The sequence below is a fragment of the Pleurodeles waltl genome, chromosome 5 (genome assembly GCF_031143425.1).
Source record: "Pleurodeles waltl isolate 20211129_DDA chromosome 5, aPleWal1.hap1.20221129, whole genome shotgun sequence".
Lineage (NCBI taxonomy): Eukaryota > Metazoa > Chordata > Amphibia > Caudata > Salamandridae > Pleurodeles > Pleurodeles waltl.
The window spans coordinates 1,503,267,228-1,503,292,126 of record NC_090444.1 but is presented as its reverse complement, the minus strand read 5'-3'; the positions used below and the strand labels follow the sequence as shown (position 1 = coordinate 1,503,292,126).

The 24,899-nt window shown below is 42.7% G+C and overlaps 1 protein-coding gene across 2 annotated transcripts in view; it reads left to right on the top strand.

The window, feature by feature from the left end:
• The window catches only part of LOC138296556 (elongin-A-like), a 537,924-nt gene that overhangs the window by 266,341 nt on the left and 246,684 nt on the right, over positions 1 to 24,899 (top strand). For both annotated transcript variants that reach the window (XM_069235792.1, XM_069235793.1), the window contains exons 5-6: positions 5,420 to 5,519; positions 20,320 to 20,487. In XM_069235792.1, coding sequence (XP_069091893.1) covers positions 5,420 to 5,519; positions 20,320 to 20,487 — 268 coding nt within the window. The remainder of the gene's footprint in view (positions 1 to 5,419; positions 5,520 to 20,319; positions 20,488 to 24,899) is intronic.

The following is a 24,899-nucleotide window of genomic DNA, read 5'->3' as shown; positions in this document are numbered from 1 at the left end:
AACTCCCGAAGCTTGGCTCATTGTGGCTGGTGCAGGTACAAACGGAGGTCCTGCGGCTGGACTATAACCCGGAATCGGCTATTGCTGCGTGTGGGGCCGCAATTGTGGAGTTGGCTCAATCTGTACTAACCTCGATTTTGTATATATCGGATCAGGCGGCACTATCAGATTCGTGGTTGTCTCTAGTACAGGGACGTCTGGATAGATTCTCTGTATCTGTGGCGGAGGTTGCAACTGTATCTGCATGTCTGGTGCAGTGGGTGCACTGACACCATTCTGTATCAAACCCGTATCACCAGTCTGTACTGTATCTGTAACTCCCTTCTCCTGCTTCTGGTTCCCAGAACCCACACTAGTGCTCGGGCATTGTCGTCTACTGCATAAGGTGGCGGACGATCATGCAACAACTGATTAAGAAACTCTTCATCGTCTGAGTCATCTTCTTCTATCCAAGACCTCTTAGTCTCTTTTGGCTTGCTAGAGTCCTTATCTGTCTTACAAGTGGCTTTCTTTCCTTGTGTCTGGTATTCTTGTGTTATTGCTGGAAACAGTTTGAGTCCATCAACTATTCCCCTTCTCCACATCTTACTCTCATTGTCCCATCTAGCCTCAGCTAAAGTCTTCTAGGCCATTCTCATTCCTCTCTCGAATTTCTGCTGTCTTTGTTTAACAGCTATTAAATCCCAGACTGCTAATGCCTTGTACTGAGCTGGCCTTGGAGGTGGCTTTTGTACACTTAACATCCATCTCAAGTTTTCTAAAATTCTTGTATTGAACGTTCCATGTTCCGGAAACGCTAAACTTCCCTCCTTCTCTGTTAATTTGCGCCATTGTTTCATCCACAAGCAAGGCGCAACTCCCTTTTCCTCCATTACTATATAAGCTGGAGTACCCTCAGGCGGTGTAGGTTCCCCCTCACTCACCATAATATATGCGTATCCTTTCAGAGCGCTCTTAAAAGCTTTAAGAAAATTCATCTTTACGTCTTCTCTTTTGTTTGTATTTAATCAGGAAGTGACTTTAATTCCCAGGACACTCTTCACCCACCTTTCCCAACCTATTGCCTCTCATGGACGGCTGCCAATCCGTGCGCGACCCCTCTCGCCAACTGACCTATCCCAGCGCGGTACCACTGACATCACACTCACACACTGCAGCTGACAAAGTCTTGTGGCTTGTCCTCCTCTCATGGAATTCACACCAAACTACTGCAAAATTACTGCGTGCACCTTTAACAACAACAACTCAAATTTGCCGGATTACTACAGGAAGGGTACACAATCGCTTCAGAACTTTACAGAGATTTCACTTGAAGCCTCAGCCGCTACTCTCTCCTTCTCAGTTCCCGCATACGCAAGCAGAATTCGACCCGCAAATCCTACTCTCAACTTGTCAATGGTTCGTTCTAGTGCACTATAGAACTTGCCAAATCTCCATCGAAGGTTTCATACATACATTTCGACTCAAACTTGACTTGTCAACCACGCCCGATTGACCCATTAAACCACACAAATTACAACATAAACCCAAGTGTCTCCTACACTTGTCAATATACTCCGGAGTCCTAGACCACGACGGTTCGTACATTAACAACCAACCACGTGGATAATTTTTTAGCACAAAGCGCCACACTCATATGAAGTACGCCGACTTCCCTACTCTCATACTGTGGAGTACGCCCACTCCTCCTAAAACAACATTACCTGACTTAATCATACACAAGCTTCACAATCACCTGCAAAGTGCATAAGCTGATCAAGCGCGAATTCTACACCACACATGCTAAAACGCCGAGAACATTCCCAACTCACTTAGGCAGGCTCCGAGATCCCGGGAAATTCATGGGGAATTTAGAAACACATCATATCTCCAATCTGCATTATCTCAGAAAAAAAATCTAAACAATAATTCTCCGTCCTAGGGCCCCAAAGGGCCTACCCGTCGCTCTGCTACCAGAACTGTAACGCGTCCCTTTATGATAATTTAGTACACACCAGGACTCGTTTTAGGCCAATGAATCTTTTGACCCAGTTGAGAGACACCTTAGGACGAGATAGCTAATCAATACGTCAATCAATACGTCAATGTCATCAATATTTATTACCACAATGCATTTCACTTTAGTCAAAGACATTAATCAACTCAAGACACCACTATGACCTTGCAGTCATGAATAACCACCGCAGTTTAGTAGAATTTTATGAGTTTTATTCCCTATTAATTACAATTCTAAAAGCAGGTATGTTAATCTCAAAACCAAAACACTCACTAACATTGTCATAATTCGGCAACTCGAATAAGACTTTATAAAAGCAAGGTAAGTAATTACTAGAACATAACACAGTGTCAACATAGATTGATTTCAGCAGAGTGTCATCAACGCGTCAGTTCAACAAAGCATGGATTCAGTCGTTTGTCTATTTGCGTCAGTTTAATGAACCCCTGTCCTAACCACTGATTAGCATTGGCATGTTGGGCTTCATGCAAAACAATTTAGAACACCAATTTGGAAAACATCCAGCTTTGGTATCTGTCAAAAGTAAGCAGTTGGTACCTAGAAAGGAAAAGCAAACAGACAAATCACAATTTCATTGTCATAGTTACCCTCCAAGGTTTGAGTCAGCACTCCGGTTCGGTCTTTGTCTTCAGGACATCAGTTGATTCACCATCAGTCTATGACTCAGCTCTCGGAGAAAATAGGGGCACGTCCCTCAAAGGGAGGCAAAGTGTAAAATGAGCAATCTAAGGAAAAGGATGATTTAAGTTAAAACCATATAAGTCATCAAACAGAGTGACAAAGTTTCTGGATCAAATCGATAGAATTTCCCTAACCAATCTCTCCTGGTCTCCTGCTCCCTAATTCTCTAATTCACTTCCTGGTGACAGGGGTTTTTAGCCCCTTTTCGTTGTACATTCCCCTAAAACTCAATTGGACAAGTGTTGCACCTCACTATCTTTAGCCAATTAAAAAACAGATTGTCATTAATCTTTCACCCCACATTAGTTCACAAGCATTTTATTGGTCCCTATGATTGACGTCTTCAGAGGTAGCACGTCCGGTATGATTTCATCCTTCTTTAATTCTTTGCACATCTTTTGGTCAGTAGCTCCATTATCTGTACCGGTTTAAACTACCTTGTACATTATACTAATTTACACTGTTGCATTTTGACTAAAACATTTCTACAAGCAATATGAATTTCTTGAGAACGGAGCTACTATAGTTGCATTCAGCTCCTAGTTTGAAGGAAAAAACAAGAGTTCATGTCCTTTTGCAAGTCAGCACACTGCACGTTTAGAAAAACACATTTAATATGAGAGCCAGGCAGCTAGGCTTCGGCTCATGCTAACTTAAGGCCTACAAGATTTATTTAGCATATCATAATCACCAATAATTAGTATAAAACCATTCTCTAACATAACATTAGTCATTTCTATAAGTCCACGTATACATTGACAGCCACTCCCTGTGGTCACATTTCAAGCGCACGTTCTAGCAAAATACACTAGTACAGTTTCTATGCGGCATTATAACACATTAATTCATAAACATTTCATGTTAATATAAATTATATAAGCTATGCTCTCTCATCACAATTATTGTATTCTAAAAAGTAGATTAGACATAGATTAATTCCAGCCTCCTGTATATCTGTTTCTTTAAGGAATGATGCATATTGGCATTCTTTGATCACTGTGCATTGTGAGCAGACCCATTGTGACCCAGGCTACAGTGCTGATGCCTCATCCCAGGGACAGGTTTCACTCCTTAGCCAGAACTTCAAGTGTTTTGCTGTCTTGGGTGAAGAAACCATTTGACCGCCAAGGATTTTCAGAACTATTAGTTATTTGCTTGTTTGGAAACCAGCACAGCGAGATAGAAAGCCTTCAAGTAAGAGCTGGGTCACAGTGCCCTTTTCGTGGGTTTTGGGAGCAGGGTTGTGGGCAAGCTTAAAAGATCCGGTGAGTGAAGATCACAAACCTTTTACCCTGAAATAATGTGTTTTCCCATGGAGCCTATGAAGTATCTTTTTTTTTTTTTTTTTTTATCAAATATGTTCACTTTTTTTCTGTCAGACTTAAGTAGCCCAATCATGACTATGCATGTACTGTTCGAACACCTTCAGTGTAACGGGCCTATTAATGCGCAATGCTGTTAACCACCATCCTTGTGTCTCATGACCTTTGCCCGTTTAAATCCATACCTTAGGATCTTTATCTCAGACACTTTTAGGTTCTACTCTCATGCCTTAAATTACAGTAGTTGCGATGCAGCCCACATGAGACAGCAACTCGCCTCACCACTTTCTCTTGCTTGATGCAAGATGGAATATCTCGCAAGGTATGCTGTCTTTCATGTGATTAGGTTTGAACCTAAAATGCCTCATTAGAGGAATTAAATATACTTAGCTTCCCGATCTTGATGGGGAAACCATGCTTCTAAAAATAACTTCCCATCCTAAGTGTCTGTGTGTAGAAAAGGTATCTGGTCTGGAGATTTGTGTGCTACAGTCTGCTAGATATAGGCTATACAATGGGGCGACTAGTTGACAAACAATCAAGTTACATAATCACATTATCATGCCACATGCCACTTTTTCATACGCTGAGGTTTTAAAATCGCAGGTAGGCTTGAGTAGATGGTTGGGGAGTAAGGGGTGACATTTATTTTTCCTCTTAGTTCAGTGTCTCAAAATATAGATCTTTAGGTATCAGAATGTAATATACATGATAGTACACACACACTAGTAGAGGAATGTAGGATTTTAAAGTTTTACAGGGCAACCATGAAGCTAATGTTTCGTATGCGGGCTCTACAGAATGCTAAATACAATTTAGAAAAGTTGTTGCTAGGCGGCATTGAGTCCTGTTACTCCATAGAGCTTGACTGATTCATGTGATGATTCAACTGATGCATTTTTAGTTCTTCTATGGAGTACAGTACTCACCCCCAACGACTGTGGCAATACGCGAGTACACCAATCGTTTCTTAAATACTGTGGCGAGTCTGCTAACTATAGATGTGAAATGAACATGGCCCGTTCCCCCACGCTTCTGCAATGAAGCAGTTGCTCGCGAATGAGCATGTTTGAGAGTAGTGCCGGGGGCTATTTAGCAGACTACTCATGGACGCTGGCAGAAGGGTACAAAAGCATTAGATTGGTTTTCAGTTAGTTCAGGCCTTTTAGAGAGACTCGGGAAAGCAGCCCAGAGACGTCTTGTAGAAAGGTTGATGTTCAAAGAGGATCCCAGCAAACTAAGCAAGAAATAGAAATGGTTTTAGGTTACAAATAAGGTAGTGAGTGTTTTAGAAATAGACTAGATAGGAGTATAGGCTTAAACTGCTTGTCGACCAAAGCTAAAATTAAATCATTTCTGCAAAGTATTTTTACTAACGGCGTAATCATCTCCTTTCTAGGTGAAGGTCGAAAACCTGACTGATTTACTTGATATTCCCCTTCCTAAATTTCTTCCGGACTACTCTATTTTGCCATCTCCACCCTATGAAGCAGACAAAGGTAAGTAACACATTTTAATCAGTATCAATAGCTGTTGTGGCAGAAAACTGTGCACCAACACTGTATATTAATGAAGAACAAGCCTAAAGTGCTACTGCTTTGAAAAGCAAGCATATGATACCTTCCAATTTATGGTGATATACTTTTTCTAATGCGAATGCATTTAATCGCATACCATGACAATTACCGAGATACAAGGTCAGTTCATGTTATGCGTCTTAATAAGAACAAGATTGTTGTTGTAAATAAAGCACCCTCCTCACAGGGAATCTTTGAATATACCTGACCTGCCACCACATGACATTCTTCCCTGCCAGCCTAACACCAGCTGACACAAGTAGTCCATTAACAACATTCCCCCAACATTCCCCCAGAATCTTCGAACAAGAGTTCCACCCACGTCATAAATACGACAATTGTTTCACTTGTTCCTTTGCTCGCAGACCCACTTCATCCTTGGTTTAGCTTTTTCCCCTCTTTTTTCCACATAATCCACAAGAGAAAGTGATTTGAGAGTTGAATAAAACGTGGTTCAGCAAACTGTTTAACACTCACGATTTCAGAGGTTCTATTCATTTTGGCTTTATGACTGAAGAACATCAGAACAGGTTGTACCTCACCCGGTGCGCTCTGTCGACCTATACAAGTGATCAAAGTTGACTTTTTACTTTCAGGCTGTACATGCTCACCTCTCTGTAGTAAATTAAAGTAGACCAACCGCACTTTATAAAAATTCACAAATAAAAATGTATTCACATTTTGAATGGTTAATTACAACTAACAGAGCTTTACGTAAGAAAGTTACTTGTTTGCAAAACCGTGCAAGACGGTAGGAAATGTGACACTTTTACATTTACCAAAAGTTGACTTTGAGAGCGGAAAATCCAAGCACCCGATGAGCTTCTAAAGAGCAACAGTATTCTTTATTTTCCCATGGGATCGAGCTGCACTAGGGGCATGTTCCAGATGCCCATCAAACAGCCTCATTGTGATCCCTCTGAAGGCTTCCCTAAATACAACTTCTAGAAAGGTGAGACACGGATGGCTGTTATTGTGTTGGATTGCAGCTGTAAAACATAGCTACGCTTCTGAACAGGTGCTTCCTAATCTTTGGTCAACGAAAATAAAGGATTGCCGAAGCCAGCCTCATTTGCAACCACCATATGTTGTCTTTGGGGAAACCAAGATACAAATGGAAAACCAGTCTGCTGCTGTTTGTATAGCCACAGTGGGATTAGACTGTAATAATTTTCTTAAGCTAAAAAACCTAATAGTATACAAAATGCTAGATGGAATTAATCAAATGTCAGAATGCGCACCAAATTTCGCCTGGCCCTTCAAAATGATACTGAATAGGACGCGGGAAGTCAGGAAGTAAATTATGCAACAACACTGTGCAAAACTAATAGTTTCTCTTAGAGAGCATTTGACAACCTTGAAGTCATAGACTCCATTGTTGATGAGACAGCGCAAGCGACACATTTGGGATTCGCGACCTCTCGGCAATCAACTGCAGCAATGGAAGTGACAGTATTCTGTTTGTGGAAATGTGGTTGCAAATTCTAGGTCCACGATTGTCTTGTGCTAGATCCGATTTACTTTTCAAATCGTATATCATGATGTTTCCTATTTTCTTAAAGTTCTTAGGAGTTTGACAGGGGAAGAAGGCAAGTGCGTGCAATCCTCAGAAGGCTTTTATTTTAGTTAAAGAAATCAGTTATCTCAAAAAGGCAAATCCGCTTTCAGAAACTACAGTGGGAGTCCTCAAGAACCTTAATCACTCTAAGGTGAGGTGCCTATCAGAAATCTACGGACAACCACTGCTGGATATCTGTGTGATAAACTTCGAAGGGAATATAGGTGGTCCTGAGCCAGGACCTGCCTCTGTTTAAATTGAAAAATCATCCAACAAACGTACGTATATAAGTAATTGTTGCATTTTTGAGGTTTGGGAGCACTCCCTGCTCTGTGTGTGGATGCTGTATCTTTTATTGTGTAGTCTGTGTTAATTTGAGACAGTGGTTTCCAGTGCTCTGCACCAACACTTAATTGTCACCACAGCCACTTCTGACAGTCTGCCACATGGTGGCAATGTGTTTCTGATTTAGAGATGAGCACAACAACAGTTGTATACTAATTAAACATATGTGAAAAATGAGTCTTACCTGTAGTCCAGGCTGTTCTTTTAGCTTTTGGGCCTGAAATAGTCTGGAAGGTTACACTTTAGGAGTGGGATGATTAGCAGTTGTATTGGTAATGTAATTGGCAGTACTGGCAGGGGTAATGGGTGGTGCAAGCTGCAGTAGCCTCCTGACCAGGACCCTGGCACTTATGTTTTTTAAATGCAAAAAAAGCGCTGTGTGCAGGTGTTTTCAAGTGGAATGCCTATAATTTGAATTCCCTGCCACCAGAAATGAGGCATGCTTCCAGTGTTCTTTAGTTCTGAAGGTTTTTCACACCTTACTTTGTTTGCCTTTTGTACGTTTATGTTCCTCAAACACTATGCTTTAATGGTTTACCTAAAGTCACTATTTATCTAACTTTATGTACGGAACGTTGCCGTAGGGTCTTTATCAGGGTGATTATTGCAAAATGAAATCTATTGATATGCTAGGTGTTCCAATGCTGCCATTTGTCAGTAACCTTTCTGTGTAAAGACACATTAGCCAGGTCAGAGCTTGCTTTTTAGTGCCCTGTTAGAAATTGGGTCTCTAGTTAGCAGAGGTACACACCCTTGTCCAAGTAGGGACCACAATCCTAGTCAGGTAGGTTACAACACAATCCAAAGTATCCTGTGCTCACCCTCTCGTAGCTTGGCACAGAGCAGACAGACTTAACTTAGAAGACAATCTCTAAAGTATTTGTGCAATAACTCATGCAGTAAGACTGTGAAAACACCACAAAAAGTACTCAACACCAGTTAGGAAAATAGATTATGTTTATCTGAATAAAATAGACCAAAGCGATAAAATCAAATATGCACAAGTCAAGATATCACTTTTGAAAGGTTTAAATGAGTCTCAATCCTTAAGAATCAGTGGTTGTATCTTTTTAACACATAGTACCTGGGATGCGTAAAAAAAAAAGAAACACGAGGGCCGCAGAGGAGGAGATGCGTTGAAAAATAAGGCGTTGCATCGGATTTTCCGGTGCAGCACAATGTGTTTCTTCCCACGCTTCAAGGTGATGCTTCGATTTCCTGGAGCACAGCCATGGTTCCGCACCATGATGTGGGGATATATTGATGCCCAGGGACGATGCATTAATATCCTTGAAGCACTGGATAGATAAGGAGCAGGCACTGCATCGTTCGGATAGGTGATGCAGCAAATTTTCAGCCTTGAGACAGGTGCTGAGTCAATTTCTTCAGGCGTTGCATTTATGTTTCAATGCACAGGGATTTTCTTCTCTTTGGTGAAGTCTTTGTAGCTCTGAGACTTCATGACAGGAGGCAAGCTCAATCTAAGCCCTCGGAGAGCACTTGTGGGGAAGGCAAAGTCCTTCCAGCACAGTCTGGCCAGCAGACACCAGGGCAACAAGCAGTGCAGCCCTTTTCAGCAAAGCAGTCCAGATAGGTCCTTTGGGCAGCCAGGTAGTCCATTTGACAGAGTCCAGGTAGATCGAGAAGTGTCTGATTTGTTGGGGCCAGAGACCCAGTATATATACCCAAAAATGCCCTTTAAGTGGGGGAAGCTACAAAGAGTGGTTTGGAAGCACACAAGGTCCCCTATCAACCCAGCCCTGTCTGCATCCCTGTGGGGGTTATCAGTCCTTTGTTTGAGGGCAGGCCACGGGCCTCTGAAGTGTAAGAGAAAGCCCCTCCAACTTCCCTGGCCAGGGAGACCCATTCAGTATGCAGATGTGACTGAGTGTCCTGTGTTTGTCTACCTGGGTGGAATTCACAAGGGGGAGCGGTCAACCAGCACAGACCAGAAATGGATTGGAAACCGGCTGTAAGGCACAGATGGCAGTAAGTGCAGAGAAATGCCCACTTTCTAAAAGTGGCATTTCTAAAATAGTGATATTAAATCCAACTTCACCAGTAAGCAGGATTTTGGTTACCCTTCTGGCCATGCTATACATGACAGGGCTACTCCTTTCAGATCAAAATCTACCACTTTAATGTATATAAGGACAGTTCTAATGCTGGCTTCTGAGAGGGACAGGCCTCACAGTAGTGGAAAACGAATTTGAGTTTTTCACTACCAGGACATGTAAAGCACATAACTACATGTCCTGCCTTTTACTTACATAGCACTCTGTTCTATGGTTATCTAGGGCCTACCTTAGGGGTCACTTATATGTAGAAAAGAGGAAGTTTGAGGCTTAGCAGGTAGTTTTAAATGCCAAGTTGAAGTGGCAGTGAGACTGCACACACAGGCCTTGAAATGGCGGGCCTGAGACATGGTAAGGGGCTACTTCTGTGGATGGCACAGCCAGTGCTGCAGGCCCACTAGTAGCATTTAATTTACAGGTACTGGGGACCTCTAGTGCACTTTACTAGGGACTTACAGGTAATTTAAATATGCCAATTTGGTAGGAACCAATGTTGCCATGTTTAGTGGAGAGAATACATGCAATTTAGCACTGGTAAAGTGAAAAAGTCTGTAGAGTGCCAAAACCAGCAAAAACAGAGTCAGAAAAATGGAAGGAGGCAGGCAAAAAGTTGAGGGATGACCAACCTAAGGCTGTCCGGTCTAAAATGCTGCATCGCACAATTTGTTAGTGTTGTTCTCAGCAGATGCTGAGATAGTACATAGGAATGAGGGCTTCGGCATATCAGATTGTCCTTCAGAGCTGCTTAATTAACAATGTTAACCTTCCACCAGCTAAGTGTAGCGCTTTAGGCACCCCTCCCAGTCTTAGCAATACCGTAATCCCAGAGACAAGTGTAGGCCCTTGTGCACAATGCATAGTCTGTTTTTGCCCATGACCAAACCATTGTTACAAAGGGTACAGATATTTCCACAGCTGGGGCATTCAGGGCAGGAGTGTGCATCCATTACCAAGTGAAGGACATTTTCATCGCATCAGTCACTAGCTGCTTTTTCAGCGCAACATGAGTACAAGGGGAGGAGTTTGAAAGGCATGCAGCATCAATGTTATTTACTAACATCAATCCACAAGTGCATTTTGCAGGACTCTCACTACAGACCAGGGGTACTTAGAGCTTGTAAGTCGAAGTGTCTCTTGTAGGCTGCAGCACTAGGTGTGCCACCACTACTTTGACAAAATAAAATATGGCTCCCAGTCTGCCACTGCAGACTGGAAGGGCAGTTTAAAACTGCTAACCCGACTTTGCCATTTAAAGTAATTGCAAAGCCCAAACTTCCCTTTTTAATATGTGTAAGTCACACCTAAGGTAGGCTTATGGAGCCCTGAGGCAGGTTGCTGAATATTAAAAGGATGAATATGTACTTTTTCGTGCTCCAAAGGTAAAAATCATAAATTGTCATTTTTACTGTGAAAAGGTGAGTAGCACCATTGCAAGTACAAAGTTACAGGCTGACATCGCAGCCCTGCTAACTTGTGAATGGAACTACTAAAGTTAGTATTGTAAGGTAACAAAAGAATCAGTGCAATAAATTTGATTTAAATGTTAAATTGAATGTAATGTCACTGATGGGGAAAGTGCAGCGTTAAAAGTTGCCATTTTAGTTGCCCAGAATTTTCAGTGCCCTCTTTCTGTTGTACAAAGGGCCTGCCCTGCAGACAGCTTTTTGCCTCTCCTGGTGAGACGTGCTAAATGCTCCCAGGAAAGAAGACAATGGGGCCTGTATGGGAGAGAGGTGTTACCTCCCTCTGTCGTGAGGACCTCTAGGACCTGGGATGGTCACTCCTGTTTTAGCTATATTTTAGAGTTCATATTTTATTCATTTCAGTAAGGCTGCTTTAGCAATGATTCTTGCATGTATTTTGTTTTCAGCTGGCTTTATTCTAGGAAAGCGGGGAACAAGCTGTTTGTTTAGTTAGCCTTTGCACAACATATGCATATGTACATAGTACATATAATCTGTACTATCTGTCCCAGGCTAAAGAACTCTGTACACGATATGCTGGTTTATGTTGCCTGTTCAGGAGACAGCTTCTATGACCCAGACATAGCATTTCATTGGAACTGTAATTCCAACACGGTATGGTGTATTATGTAAACTGTGCAGTGACCCAGAAGGGACAGAAGGCATTCCATCCACGACTATCCTTGGACGCATGCTGTGCGACACACAGCCTGGTTGGCACTCATCTGCCAGCCTCCTGAGGGGACTGACATCTACTCATCGACTAACTCCTGACACTGTTCCAGATATGGGGTAGGGGCTAGTCCCTTAGGTCAAGCCTGGCAAAAGGTTGCACCTGCTATGCTCTCAGCGCAGACATAGTTAGGTACGAACCTCTAAAACCACATACATCATGTTTGGATTATATATTTTTTAGAATGTTTCTAATGCTGATTACCTTGCTTTGTTTCATCTGCCTAATTATCGCGGGTCACTCTCTGTATGCCAGATTGAGATTGTTTCAATAAATGTATTGAAAACGTATCTTGAACCTTTACTGTCTCACCTTGTCATGCATTAGTGTGTAAGATCTGTTTCTGTGGCTTCCCTGTGGAGTCAGTGTCATGTTCAGGTTGCCATAAACACCCCTCCCCCCCAATAGGCTTGGGGTTCAGGTGAGGCACTATGAGCTAGCGAGGAGTTAGGCCAACAGTTACTATTGGTGTAGATGGACTCATTCTCACACTCTGTAGTCCTATACACATAGTCCTATTACCAAAGAACTGCATAACACCTCCTGCAGGAGGTCCTCGGATGGTCACCCAAAAAGTGAGCTTCAAAGGAGAATCCACCTTTGAAGGGCAAATGGGAAGCACTTGGGAAAGAGGCTGCTTTATTGTTGAGGTAGACAGGCTGATACTAGGGACAGCAAGAGGGTGGCAGTTGTCAAACCTCTGGATTGGGCTAGGGAGAGAGGGAACCTGGTAGCCCATTGGCTACTGGTCGCTCCCTCCCTGCAGGCATTTTCTGGGCATAAAAAGTGCACCCATGGCACCCTGATTTGGACTGGAAACTGAGAAAGAGAGAACTCCCTAGGAACCTACAGCAATGCAATAAAAGTGCCTGGAACTAACTGAGGACTGCTCCTACCTTCGACGCAACTGTTTCTGTGGACCTTGCTGGACCCCTTAACTGGCTCCCTGCCAGAGTTAGTCCCTAAACTATCTCCAAGTAACCACATTGGCACTTACCCAAAGTTTTCCTTGAAAGGTTTTCTGCGTGTAAAATTCATTGATTATGACAATGCTGGTTTGTGGTTAAGTGAAAGTGCATACTAACTATCCCTTGTATATTTTATAGCTCCAGAGTGCTCCTGTGGTTTTTTCATTATAGTGTCTAAAAATACTTAAAAATATCAACTATTTTTATCAATTGTGTCCGATTTCTTGAGTGAAGTATTTCTTCAATTGTTTTGGTGCTGTTTAAATGCTTTACACTTGTTCCTTTGTGTAAACCTTGCTACTCAGAGCCACAGCTACCCAGCGTTTGTGCTAAAAGTTTGACAAACAAAACCTACTGGTCCTAAAGAGGATGGTAAGTATATTATACATCGAGGCTACACAACCACATCATAAAATACACCCCACTTCCTCACACTGAGTCACTGCTGTACCATTATCAGCAAATCCTAAATTAAGTAAGCCAATGTCTCCTTTGATACAAGGTGCTCCATCAGTGACAGATAGGTGCCAAGGCGCGGTGGGAGCAGTTACCCCATAGTATGTGATTCACAAGGAGACTGCAACATCACAGCCATTCATCAGGGCATGAGACAATCTTCACACAATTGACAGAAATATCAACACCCTATCATTTGTATTAAACTGTATGTTACAGTAATCAACCTTTCGGAACATCGTATTTCAGAAATGGATAGATAGCAGATCCACTCTAAATAATCACTACAGAAGGAGGTAATCAATGCTAAAAATGACAATCTTGAGGCATGCTCTGGGTGCAACAACATTAGGATCACAGGTTTAGTGGAGATCACAAATGCAGGGATAATGGAGTCCTTTCAGAACAACCTTCTCTTCAACCTGTTTTGCAGAGACTGTTTTTCCCAGTTTTTGTTTTTGAAAAAGCACACAGATACCTAGACAGGTGCCACATGTACCAGCACAACTTATAATTGCTTGCCACTTGATTTAGAGATCAAGACATTATCCTAAGACTCCCCATGAAAAGTGTGGGTTTCACTATTTGGGTGCCTCTTTTTCCAGATTTTACAGTCCCGCTGCAGTGAAGTAGAAACTGCAGTAATGAAATGTACCTTTTGTGATGCTGTCCACCGACTTGCCTCAGGTTCTCAATAGATGACAAGACATCCATATTTGGAGACCCACAGGTGCAAACCTTTTCATTCTTCCACACCGTGATAAAGAAAGAAGGGAAGCAGACTTTAGCATGATAACAATGATTGATTGCTTTCTGTGATTGGATGTTGGGACGGGAAAGTCCCTTGCATGATGATGGATGCACCCCTGCACTGAGTATCCCAGCTGCAATGATGTCTTGGTCCTGTGTGCTGATTTTGGCTGTCACGGGTGAACTGATGAAGTCCTAAAGAATATGGCTGGGGCCCTGGGGTAGCCTTCCGATGCACATATCACTGTGGTTGACATCCAGGTGTTAACCTTTAGTCACTCTGAGGGCCTGTGTTGCTGTGACAGACTGCTTTCTGGAGGAAGGGCGCTACAGAGGAGTGAGCACTTCAAAAGGAAGCAGATCCCCAACACAGACTTCAGACTTGGACCCTAAATCACATTTATTGTCTGTAAATGGACTCTAAGAAAGGGAGCTCAAGACCCCCAAAATTGTCAAGCAGCCGGTTTGGCTGTATGTTGAGAAGGAGAAGCTCTGCAAGATGTCTGCCTGTTACCAGGTCTGGGGGCTTAGGTCTTTCAGTCTTCCAGCTGGGTTAGGGGCCATCACCCAGGGAAATCCAAGGCCACCTGTCCCATAGAGCCTAGAGCACCAGTGCCTGCCTGCTTGCCAAGACCTGTGTGCCCTGGGAGAAAGAGGAGAGTGCTTGAAGGGAGCGAGGTCCAGTGGGGTGTAAAGGTGAGTGGATCCCCCCCATAATGATGTATGAGGAGACAACTGCTGCACCGATCGGGTCATCACCCCATGTGCATATTCAATTCAATTACCTTGTATGCCAGAGGGGGGCACCGTGAAGCTAAGTGTGGTTGCACCAATCAGGCCACCACCAGTGTACCAAGTGATGTTGGCAACCCTGTATGTCAAAGGGAGTCGCCGTGAAGATTGCATGACTGATGTGCTGATCAGGCTGTAGCGCATGTGCAGAGTAGGTTTGGTGAATCTATGTGCGAGAAGGGGCCTGCGGAAAGGACAAGGAACATTTTCTGGTTCTTCTTTAATCTAGAGGGGAGAATGCCATTGTGACCTGTGCATCCCCAAGCCCCAGTGAGGATCTGAACCTGAGAGATTTCCCCACCAACCGGGATCAGAGGAACTTATGTGTCACTATAGGAAGCGCTGGTATACCCAGCTGCTGCCCCTGCATATCCGCCAGTGCCTGCACTGTCCACAGCTGCTGCAGTCCTCCACGATGTCGGAGAGTGAACTGCTCCTGTGGACTCAGGAAGTGCAAACCCTGCAAGAGCAGGTAAGACTTATCACAGGTCCTGAAAGCCCCATAGGAACATGTTCTGCCACATAGTGGTTTGGGTGCCGTAACACTTTTGACTTTAGAAGAGTTAGTGGGACTCTCAAGACTCAGACTGCTAGTGGAGCTCAACCTGAATGTCACCTTCAATGCATGGGCAATAATCACTACTATTAGTGAGAGGGAATTGAGGCTTGGAAGTCCTGCCTATCGAACTGACCATAGCCCTGACCTCAGTATATGTATAGTTTGTGTATGCCGTGTCCATATATAAACACTTCTTTTTACATAAAGGCAAGTATTTGACTGGACAGTCATTTACTGCTGAGATTGAACATATTTTCAGTTGTGAGCCTTTGTTGATCCCCTTTATCATGCTTTTACTGAGTCATGTGCTGAAGCATGGCTTGGTCAATTTGCCCACAACCCATAGTAGTTTGGGCCCAGGGGCATTGGGAGTAAATGACCTCGGCTCCTGCTTGCCCATGGTCCTCTGCAAGGGGTTTTGACATGGGACAACAGATGTATTTCTTTTCTTACGTTGCATATGCATTTTTGGATTGATTCTTCTATCTTGGTCTTTGGGTCAATCCGAGAGAGGGAAGAAAGGTGTATGGCCTGTTACAATGCCATACTATTGTAATGGTTTAGCTTGCTATTGCCATTTCTCTGCACAAACGTGCTAAGGCATGGTTAGGTTATTAATAATGCTGGCTCTCACCCATTTGGTGAGGACTTTCTAGGATTGCTTGCCGTTCTCAACAGTGAGTGGCCATCACTGCGTGCATGCTGTGGATGTTTGTTGATTTTGGGCCCCCTATAGCATATTCTGTCTCTGCCAGTGATATATAGTTGACCTATTGGAGTGGTATTGCACTTTTGGGGGAAGGGTGGAATAGTGAGGCTGGGTGGGGTATACAGTGTGGGCAGGGTGTAACTGGTGGTATTTGGGGTAACAGACATATGACAAGTTCTGTGATTTTTCGACAGACACACCCATCAGGATGTGGAGAATCCATCAGTTTATATGCTTATGACCACTCCAATCCTGATATACTATGAGCAAAGATTGGGATGAAACACAACCTGATGTTAAGACTACTGACATGTAATGTACAAGGTCTAAATGACATGCTGAAAGTGAGGAAGATTGTAGCCTATCTGCATAGATGTAAAATAGACTTGGCCTTCCTGCAGGAAACACATTTATCTTTACAGAAGGCCAGAACATGGAGACTAGGAGTCTGCTGCCTGTTTGCATCATACAGCATGTCAGAGGTCTCCTTCTGTGAATGAAAAAAGAATTCACTTTGTGGATGGCCAAAATGACGGGATACCCAGAGTGCAGAGTATTGTATTCCAGGGAGTGCTTCATGGGCTGTTGCTCACATTTATTGATGTTTACCACCCAAACTTTGAACAGCCACAATTTTAGTCTGACCAATTGGTGCTGTATCAAAGTCTTGATACCCAGACTATATGGGGTGGGGATTTCAATGCTTTCTGAAACACCATCTTAAACAGATGGGGCTCCTAGGGAACCACCAGCCAAAACCAAGAATCTACTTCAGATAATCTATCAGGAGGGCTTAATTGCTGTTTGGATATGTAGGTTTCCAGAAGCCTAAAGGTTTACTTTCTATTCAGGTACTCATTCATAGTTTACTGCTAGTTACGCTAAATATGTGAATGTGGCTACATAAGTGCACAATACTACAGCACATTCTTACGGACTACGAATTGCTTGATTTGGAAGTTGTGGTGCCACCTTGGTAGCACAGGTTGCTCTCCAGCACTTCCTTTCTGAGTCATTTTCAGGGGAGTCACCAATAGGCAAAATAGTATAATTGGGTGGGGCCAGCAATAAGAAATTTTTGTATTAATATGGGCTTGGTTTCTAGTACTAAGTGGGGAGACTTTAAGGTATTTATCTGAAGTATCTGTATTGCTAAATATTTGTGGGTATGTTAATCAATACAGGGAAGTCTGGACCGGGTGGACGCAAAGATACAGGCGCTTGAACAGACCCCTCCCTCAACAGGAGTCGGTTGCGTTACTGATTAAATCTCTTCTGTACTGCAAGAGTGCAGTGACTTGTCTATCTCAAACTTATGTACATGGCAAAATGTGAAACAAATAGAGCATAAGGAGAGAGGAAATTCCCTAGGACACTATCCAGGCTGTTCAAGCCCACATGGGCTGCTAGCGATCTCACCACCTGAGAAGCCTCTGATAATTTCTAAATTAAGATAGACCTTATATCCTGGCCTGATTCAGGGAACAGTATGAACACTTCTAGTCACAGTAGATGACCCACTTTGGCAGTCTTATACAGGAATGTTTCGCTAGACTGACAGTGGCATGGCTTCAGAATGATAACCGGGAAAGGATAATCCTGGCATTTATGGAGTTGGAGATTAGGAAGGCCATGGGTGAGATATAGGGCAACAGAGCCCTGGGAACAGGTGCCCTCATCATGAAGTTTTGCAAAGTTTAGGTAGACAAAGTACCCCCAACCATTACCTATATTTGATGAAGCATATAACTGCAAACGTCTCCCACCTTCCCTCAGAGAGGCAGTAGTTGAAAACATGTACTAAACTACTTGCCTAGATTATTGCTGATAGACTTCCCCTGTTCCAGCTGGAGCTGATTTTACATGATCAATGAGGATTTAGTCTTGTCTGGTCACCCTGTACAACCTTTGCACAATTTTTGCTTTGGTGAATAAGTTGAGTCCGGATGTGAGAGTAGGAAAGTCCTGGGTATCATTGCTTTATAAGAGTCCTGCAGCTAGAGTTGGTATAAACGGGACAGTTTCAGAGCCTTTATATATTTGACATGGTACCTGGCAGGAATGCCCTCTGTCCCTGCTGCCATGTGCCTTGACCACTGAACTGCTTACCTGTGCTGTGAGAGCACTATGTGCATCGGGGCTGCAGATTAGTGGGTTGTTGTGAAAATATGTATCTTTTGCAGTCTATGTTCTGTTATATATCCAAACCTCAGAAGGCAATAACTCTCCTATTCTATGGGAGGTTTTGTTTGGCAGCATATCTTGGCACAAGGTGAACTGGGATAAATCAATGTTTTTTGTTTCTGCATATGGTAAACACATTGCAGTTGGGCCTGAAGTTTCTTTTCCAGTTAACAAATTACTCTTTGTGATATCTGGGCAGCAGAGTGCATTGAGATGTCTTGAAGACTGTTGAAAATAACTACACAATGGTTCTCTGCCAACTATCTGAAAGAGCAGAGCGTTTGCTGGATTGGCCTCACAGGTTCATTAGCAGGCCATGTTGCTTTTATAAAGATGATCATACTGCTGTACCTGCTTTATATGTTGATCTGTATATCAACAGTACTAGCCCTGAGGTTGTTTAACTTGCATAAGTCCCTTAGGACAAGACTGGCCTGGGCTGGGAGCATCAAAGATAGAGCTGGGACATGCTGACTCTGCTGCATGGGGCCAGAGGCTTCTTGGCCTCAGACTTTGAATTATAGTTCCATGCAGCACAGGGTCAGATGTCCTTTTTTGTGGTACCGAGTGTTGGGTGGGAAGGAAGACTTCAGAAATGACGCCATTTGGCTACTCTGAGGGAGGAAGCCCAGTTGACTATCTTTAACACAGCAGTGCTGGTGTCGGCTGTTGGCCCAGAATGAAGCCTGGACTTGGTGCCGTGTTTTCTTGGAACTGGTTAGAACTTGCAGGCAAAGTCACAAACGACTTTGCTCCCTGTGTGTTCTAGTTGTGGGCGGTCCATGTCTCCCTATGACCATGGAGTGTGTGAAAACCTGGCAAATGGGTGGACCTGGGTTCATGTGTCAGAGAGATCTATTTGTAGATGGGAGATTCAGAGACCTAGAGAGCTTTCAAAGCAAGGAGGGCGTGTTGGAACTTCGTGGTACCTTTCACTAAAAAAAATTACAACTGTAGTCTATGAAGCATTAAAACGCAAATGTTCACTATCCCGTCTCTGAGATTTTCGGGACAGGAACAAAATAGCCCTCAAAGTTAGGTACACATGAGAGAGCAAGCTCGGACAGAAATTCAGACAGGCTGGGTTTACTGCTGTGCAGGCATTTACTCATTCTGTTTAAACAGAAGACATTGATTGCTCCACTTCAGATGTACACACCAGCTTTACTATTGTTTGGGCTGATTGAGGCAGATGCGCTCTAGATGCTCTTAAGGTGAAACTGATTTTATTCACTTGGCTTCGGGAGCTTTTCGATTGCGTGTGTTCACTGAACTGGGCAAAATGATACAACGCAGAATTGATCCATCTCCCTTACTGGCAAGACTTGGGTTTGTGAGGGAGGTTCTGACCCTGGTGAAAAGCTTTACTGCACTGGATCTTCTGGCCAAATGGAGCATCACACCGAACTGAGGAATGGACCCACTGCCGAAAAAGGGGAATTGGATTGAAGATTTGATATTCTGTAATGACTCATCAGACACCTGTGGTATACTTCTTCTTCACACCTCCAAGACAGATAAACACTTTGCATCAACGTAGACATGACTTGCTTTTACAATGTTTAGATGATTGATAATTGTATGTGGCAATTACACGTGATGGAAAAAATTTCACTGAAGTCCCAATGTATAACTGCATTTATAGTTTGTGTTCCTGCGATTCAGGAGTGAATGTGCGATATCCAATTTGTTATGGTCAGACTATTAATAATGTTGAAAATAATACATTTAAGTTAAAAAAAAAAAAAAAAAAAAATAATAAAAAAAACTAAGCAACTTTCGAGATACTATCTAGACAGACGATTGACAATGTTTGCAGGGCCACTGATATTAGGTGTAATCTTGCTAGTGTTGGGGTAATTTGTCATATTGCTACAGATATTCTGTCACTTATTGTATGACCACATGACCCTTGAAATCAGTGCAATTATTCCCATATGAATTGATGTTGGATCTTGAGCAGAGCAGGCTTAGTCTGGCTTATGAGCAAAAGGAAGGAGCACTTAAAATGGCATCTCAGCCTTTACCACTTACCACTTGCTGCGATAAAAAACAAACTTACTTAACTACATTGGTTTCAGTAACATTTACCATTTGGGCATAATTGTTTGCCTTGTCTTCCATACTTAGGTTCTACACCGGAAGCATTGTTGGATGAACACAGTGATATGACCTGCTTTACAGGAAAGAGACTTAATTCTAAAATGCAAGTGTACTCTGGATCCAAGCCGATTTTTCTTTCAAAAATGCTAACACTCTATGAGCAATGTCTCCGTGTTCTTCAAAATAATATTGACTGTGAGTACTTTATGCTAAAATGTTTTATATGAGGAAATGTTTTACATATGCCCTTGAAAGCTGTTGCACCATTGATAATTAATCATCTGAGTAATGTGGCACCACTGAGTAGAATTACACTTAAAGGATATTAGCCCTTAGCAGAACTGCGCACTGTTGCAAAAGGCTGCTGAGTCACTCCTCATATTAAGCTTGTAATGCACGGTATAGTTACAAGCGGAACCAAACTGCATTCCCAACAAATGTCACTCATGTTGATCCCATTGCAAACTCCCAAGAACCATTATATGTCTTGTAGAACAACCCTTGAATTTAGAGGGAACTGGTAGCTGAGACTTGGGAAATGTGTTCTAAAATTCGAGCATGTGATTACCTATACAGTTGTCCTGACGCTGAGAAATTTGAGCAAGAAATGTCCAGGGCAACTATATGTTAAAATGTCTGTTTCTGGTTCACATAATTAGCATATATAAAACCAGATCTTTAAGGCCCTTCTGAATTGTAGGAGTACTGGTGATTTGTGCACGGTTATCAGCAGAGAATTCCACTATTTGGCAGCTGTTGCATAAAAATCCCCATCCGCGGGCCAATCCTGGTTAAATCTGGGGATAGACAAAAAGCAAGGCATCCTGAAAGAGCTCAGTGCATGGCTGGGGTTGTAGATATTGATTGTTTTCCTTAAGCAGAGCGGTCCAAAATAAGTGGTTTTATGCACGAGCCATAGGAATTTTAAAAAAATGGAATAATCACCAGATTTGAAATCACAATTCAGTGCCATCACTGCATCATGCTTCCACACCCTGAAGGTGGTGAGGAGGATCTTCAAATGGCTGCTCCCAAGCAAAACTAGAACAAAATATTTCAAGTCCTAGTCACCCACAAGTTAGACTATGGTAACATCCACTGTGCCGGGATCACCAAGCAACTCACTAGAAGACTACAAACCATCCAGAATGTAGCAGCCAGAATCATCCTCAACCTCCCAGACAGAACTCACATCACACCTCACCTGATAGACAAATGTTAACTTCTCTCTCGCTCTGCCTCTCCCCTGCCCCCCTCAGGTCCCATCTGCTTGAATAGTTGTATCTCCTTCCACCTAGGCACCTCCACTTGACTCCTGCTCGCACACAACCCACACATACACAATCAGATCAGGAGGACGGGTGTCCTTTGGCATCACTCCTGAAGCGTTGAATCACCTACCACTTCACACCAGAGCCGCCTCCTCCTCTTCTTGAATTCCACAAGAAGCTGGAGACCTGGCTTTTCAACCAACCAACCTCCTATAGGCAGGGCTAGGCACACACATCTGCTCGGCACTAGGATACCCTCACGAGTAATAATGCACTTCACAGATATACATAACACACATAAATCATTTTAGCCAACTAGAAGCCTTTGTAGTGGATCAATAACACTAGATGCTGAGGAATATCTCCACATTCCTTAAGGTTATTTAACTGCTGAATTTCTATACTTTGAAACTTACAGACCACAGCAGAAAGGGCACTCAGAAAAAGGGAGTTACAGTAGTCAAGGTGATTAAGAATTGTAGCCTGGACTTCAATGTGACAAGCTTGTGAGGGAAGAAGTGGGACAGTTTTCCTCCGCATCCTCAGCTGTTGGAGATCAGATGGTTAGCCTGTTTAGCAGGGGCAGGCTCTCTGCCAGGCAAAAAAAAAGTATGTTTTGTTTCTCTAACACAGTTTTTGCAGTATTTAGAGGGTCAGACCAGGATGGATTGCAAAATCCCTTGAATGGAAGGTGTATGAAATCCAGAGAACCTCTGTTTTGTCTGAGTTAAACATCAGGACAATGTGTTGCAACCAGATAGCCTTAGCAGTCATCCAACAATGGAATGTTTCAAGATGGACTGGTCTTGTTCTGTCCAAGGCAGTGATAACTGTGTCATCTGCATTATTCATACAGGTGATGCCAAAAGACCTTACTAATGTAGCCAAAGGATGATTATGCAGCATTTTCCTCTGTCCTTCTTTGAATTAGTTTCTCCCTCCGACTTTAATTATTGGGCAAATAATGAGAAAGAAGGACAACTTTCTGCCAGTTTATCTGACTACCTTCGGAATCTAAACCTTGAGCAATGTGTGCTCGCCACCACTCACATTAAAGGTTATACGTTAGACCAAGTTTCGTCCATGCATCTTTCGTTGATCTTCCTCAGTGTCCCCATGTGCTTGGTCAGACCAATAACTCATTAAATTCTCACTGACATGTCGATCACCCCCTGCCCTCTCAAAGACCTCCACCCCTGCCTAGTCTCCTCTCTAGGAGCTGGTCACGATTCAATTTTAAATTTCTTTTGTAATTCACTACCCTTAGCCATGCCTGACCTAGATAATGACATTGATCAACATGGCAAGGTGATAACTGACTGGCTCACAAAAACCAGTGATAACGCAGAATAAAACAAACAAGAAGTCTTGAAGCCTTTAAATGGTTTCAGATTAATTAAAACTAGCAAAATTAGAGCTGCAGTGTCTTGAACGTAAATGGCAGAAGAAATACCCCTTAGAGGCCAAGACATGCTATCTACGACATCTCAAACAATACAAATTGGCTATTCAGAAAGCTAAATCTGCCTTTTTTTCTCAACCAGAATTCTCTTGTCTACAAACAGAGATTTTTTCCAACCGTGATTGAGTGGCATTACCTATTACCACTTCCCAAGCTCTTTGCAATGCACTTAATTATTAAATAGATAAAATTAAAGACCATTAAAGCAAATATGCCCCTTCTCTTCCACATCAGAACAACTCGGCTAAGATGAATCTTGACGTCTTATCTTCATTTCCAGAAATCAGTAAGGACTGCCTTAAGGACCTATTGACAAAAGTAAAATTGTACTCTCCATATGACCCCATCCTGCAAAACATTTAAACATGATTCTTTCTACCATCCCAGATGCTGTTTTGTCCCTTCTCAACCTATCCCTAAAGTTAGGGAAAGTACCCAGTGCATTAAGGCAGCAATAGTTGTACACCTCCAGAAAAAACAAGACAAAGACCCCCCCCCGTTACCCTAAAAAACGATCACCCTATCTTTCTTTTATCCTATTTAGCGAAAGTACTTAAGGCTCATGTGGCATATAATCTCTGTACCTTTTTAGAGGAGTTTGATTTTTTGGATCCTTGTCAAGCTGGCTTCTGCACTGCCCATTCCACCAAAGCAGTCATCTTTTCTGTAATGGATGACATGCAAGGAGAAATTGACCACGGTGACACCCAGGCCCTGGTGCTCTTTGATCTATTCACAGACTTTTAAATGTTATTTTTATATTCTTTTTAAATAATGGCTTTTCATTTTTCATACACTTTGCTTGCACAGTTAGATGATGATTTCCAGACTCCATTTTAAATTTGCTATAATATAGTTCAAGTAGCATTGTAACATTGTAATTACCTGCGGTTTGAGTGCTTGGTTGGATGCTGAGTTCAGTTTGTCGTGCACAATAATTATAAAATCATGTGACAACTGAAAGGGTTCTTAATAAAAGCAAATCACTAGTAAATCACATTTACATTTTTTAAGAGGAAGCGTGTAATGGTCACATTTAGGTGGCAAAATAGTTTCTTTTGACTTTTGTAGCATTTGTTTGCAGTATTTCTTTTTCTTTAAAAAAAAAACTAACCATTGCATCAGCATTCCACCACCAGACCTATTGCCTTTGCCAAGGTTTGTTTCAGTTTAGCGGTAGCCAAATCCTTTTCATTTTACAAAAATTGTAGGTGTGAAAAGGACCTCTTTTGACATGGTTAGCTCCCACTTTTTGCCTGCTATTTGATGTGGGTTCAAAGTTGGTGCCCAGAACTCCTGCTAACCAGATTCCCTGGGCCAGATCTCTTTACCAAAAATATTGTGATGCATTAACACAATTGGAAACAGATTTAGGTGCCACTATAAGTCCCTAGTAAATATTACTAAAGTACCCAGGGCATGAGGTACTAGGGGTAGGCCCCTGAGGACAGAAGCATAGACTCAGGGACCATGCATTCAAGTGCACCCAGCACTGCCTTTGCAGGCTGGGTGTCCTTGTACAGTCCTGAAATGCAAAACTGACATGGCGCATAGCCTGTGTGCCCTGTAGACTACACACTGCATGCAATATAGGTAAGTCACCCCTCTGGCAGGCCTTTCATCCCTAATGTGGAGTGTACTATACTGCACGTGTGTGCATAGATGGATGAGCAATATGCCCCTACAGTGACCTTGGAAAACCTGGGACACAGTAAGTGAACAGAACAGCCATTTTACATGCATGTGATGGACAATGGTCAGTACGAGTTTCACAGCCACATGATGGCCACTCTACACCCTGGGTTGTTTGGTATCAAACCACTCAAAATGATACATCCAAACTGGTCTGGGTATTGGATTTATTGCAAAATGTA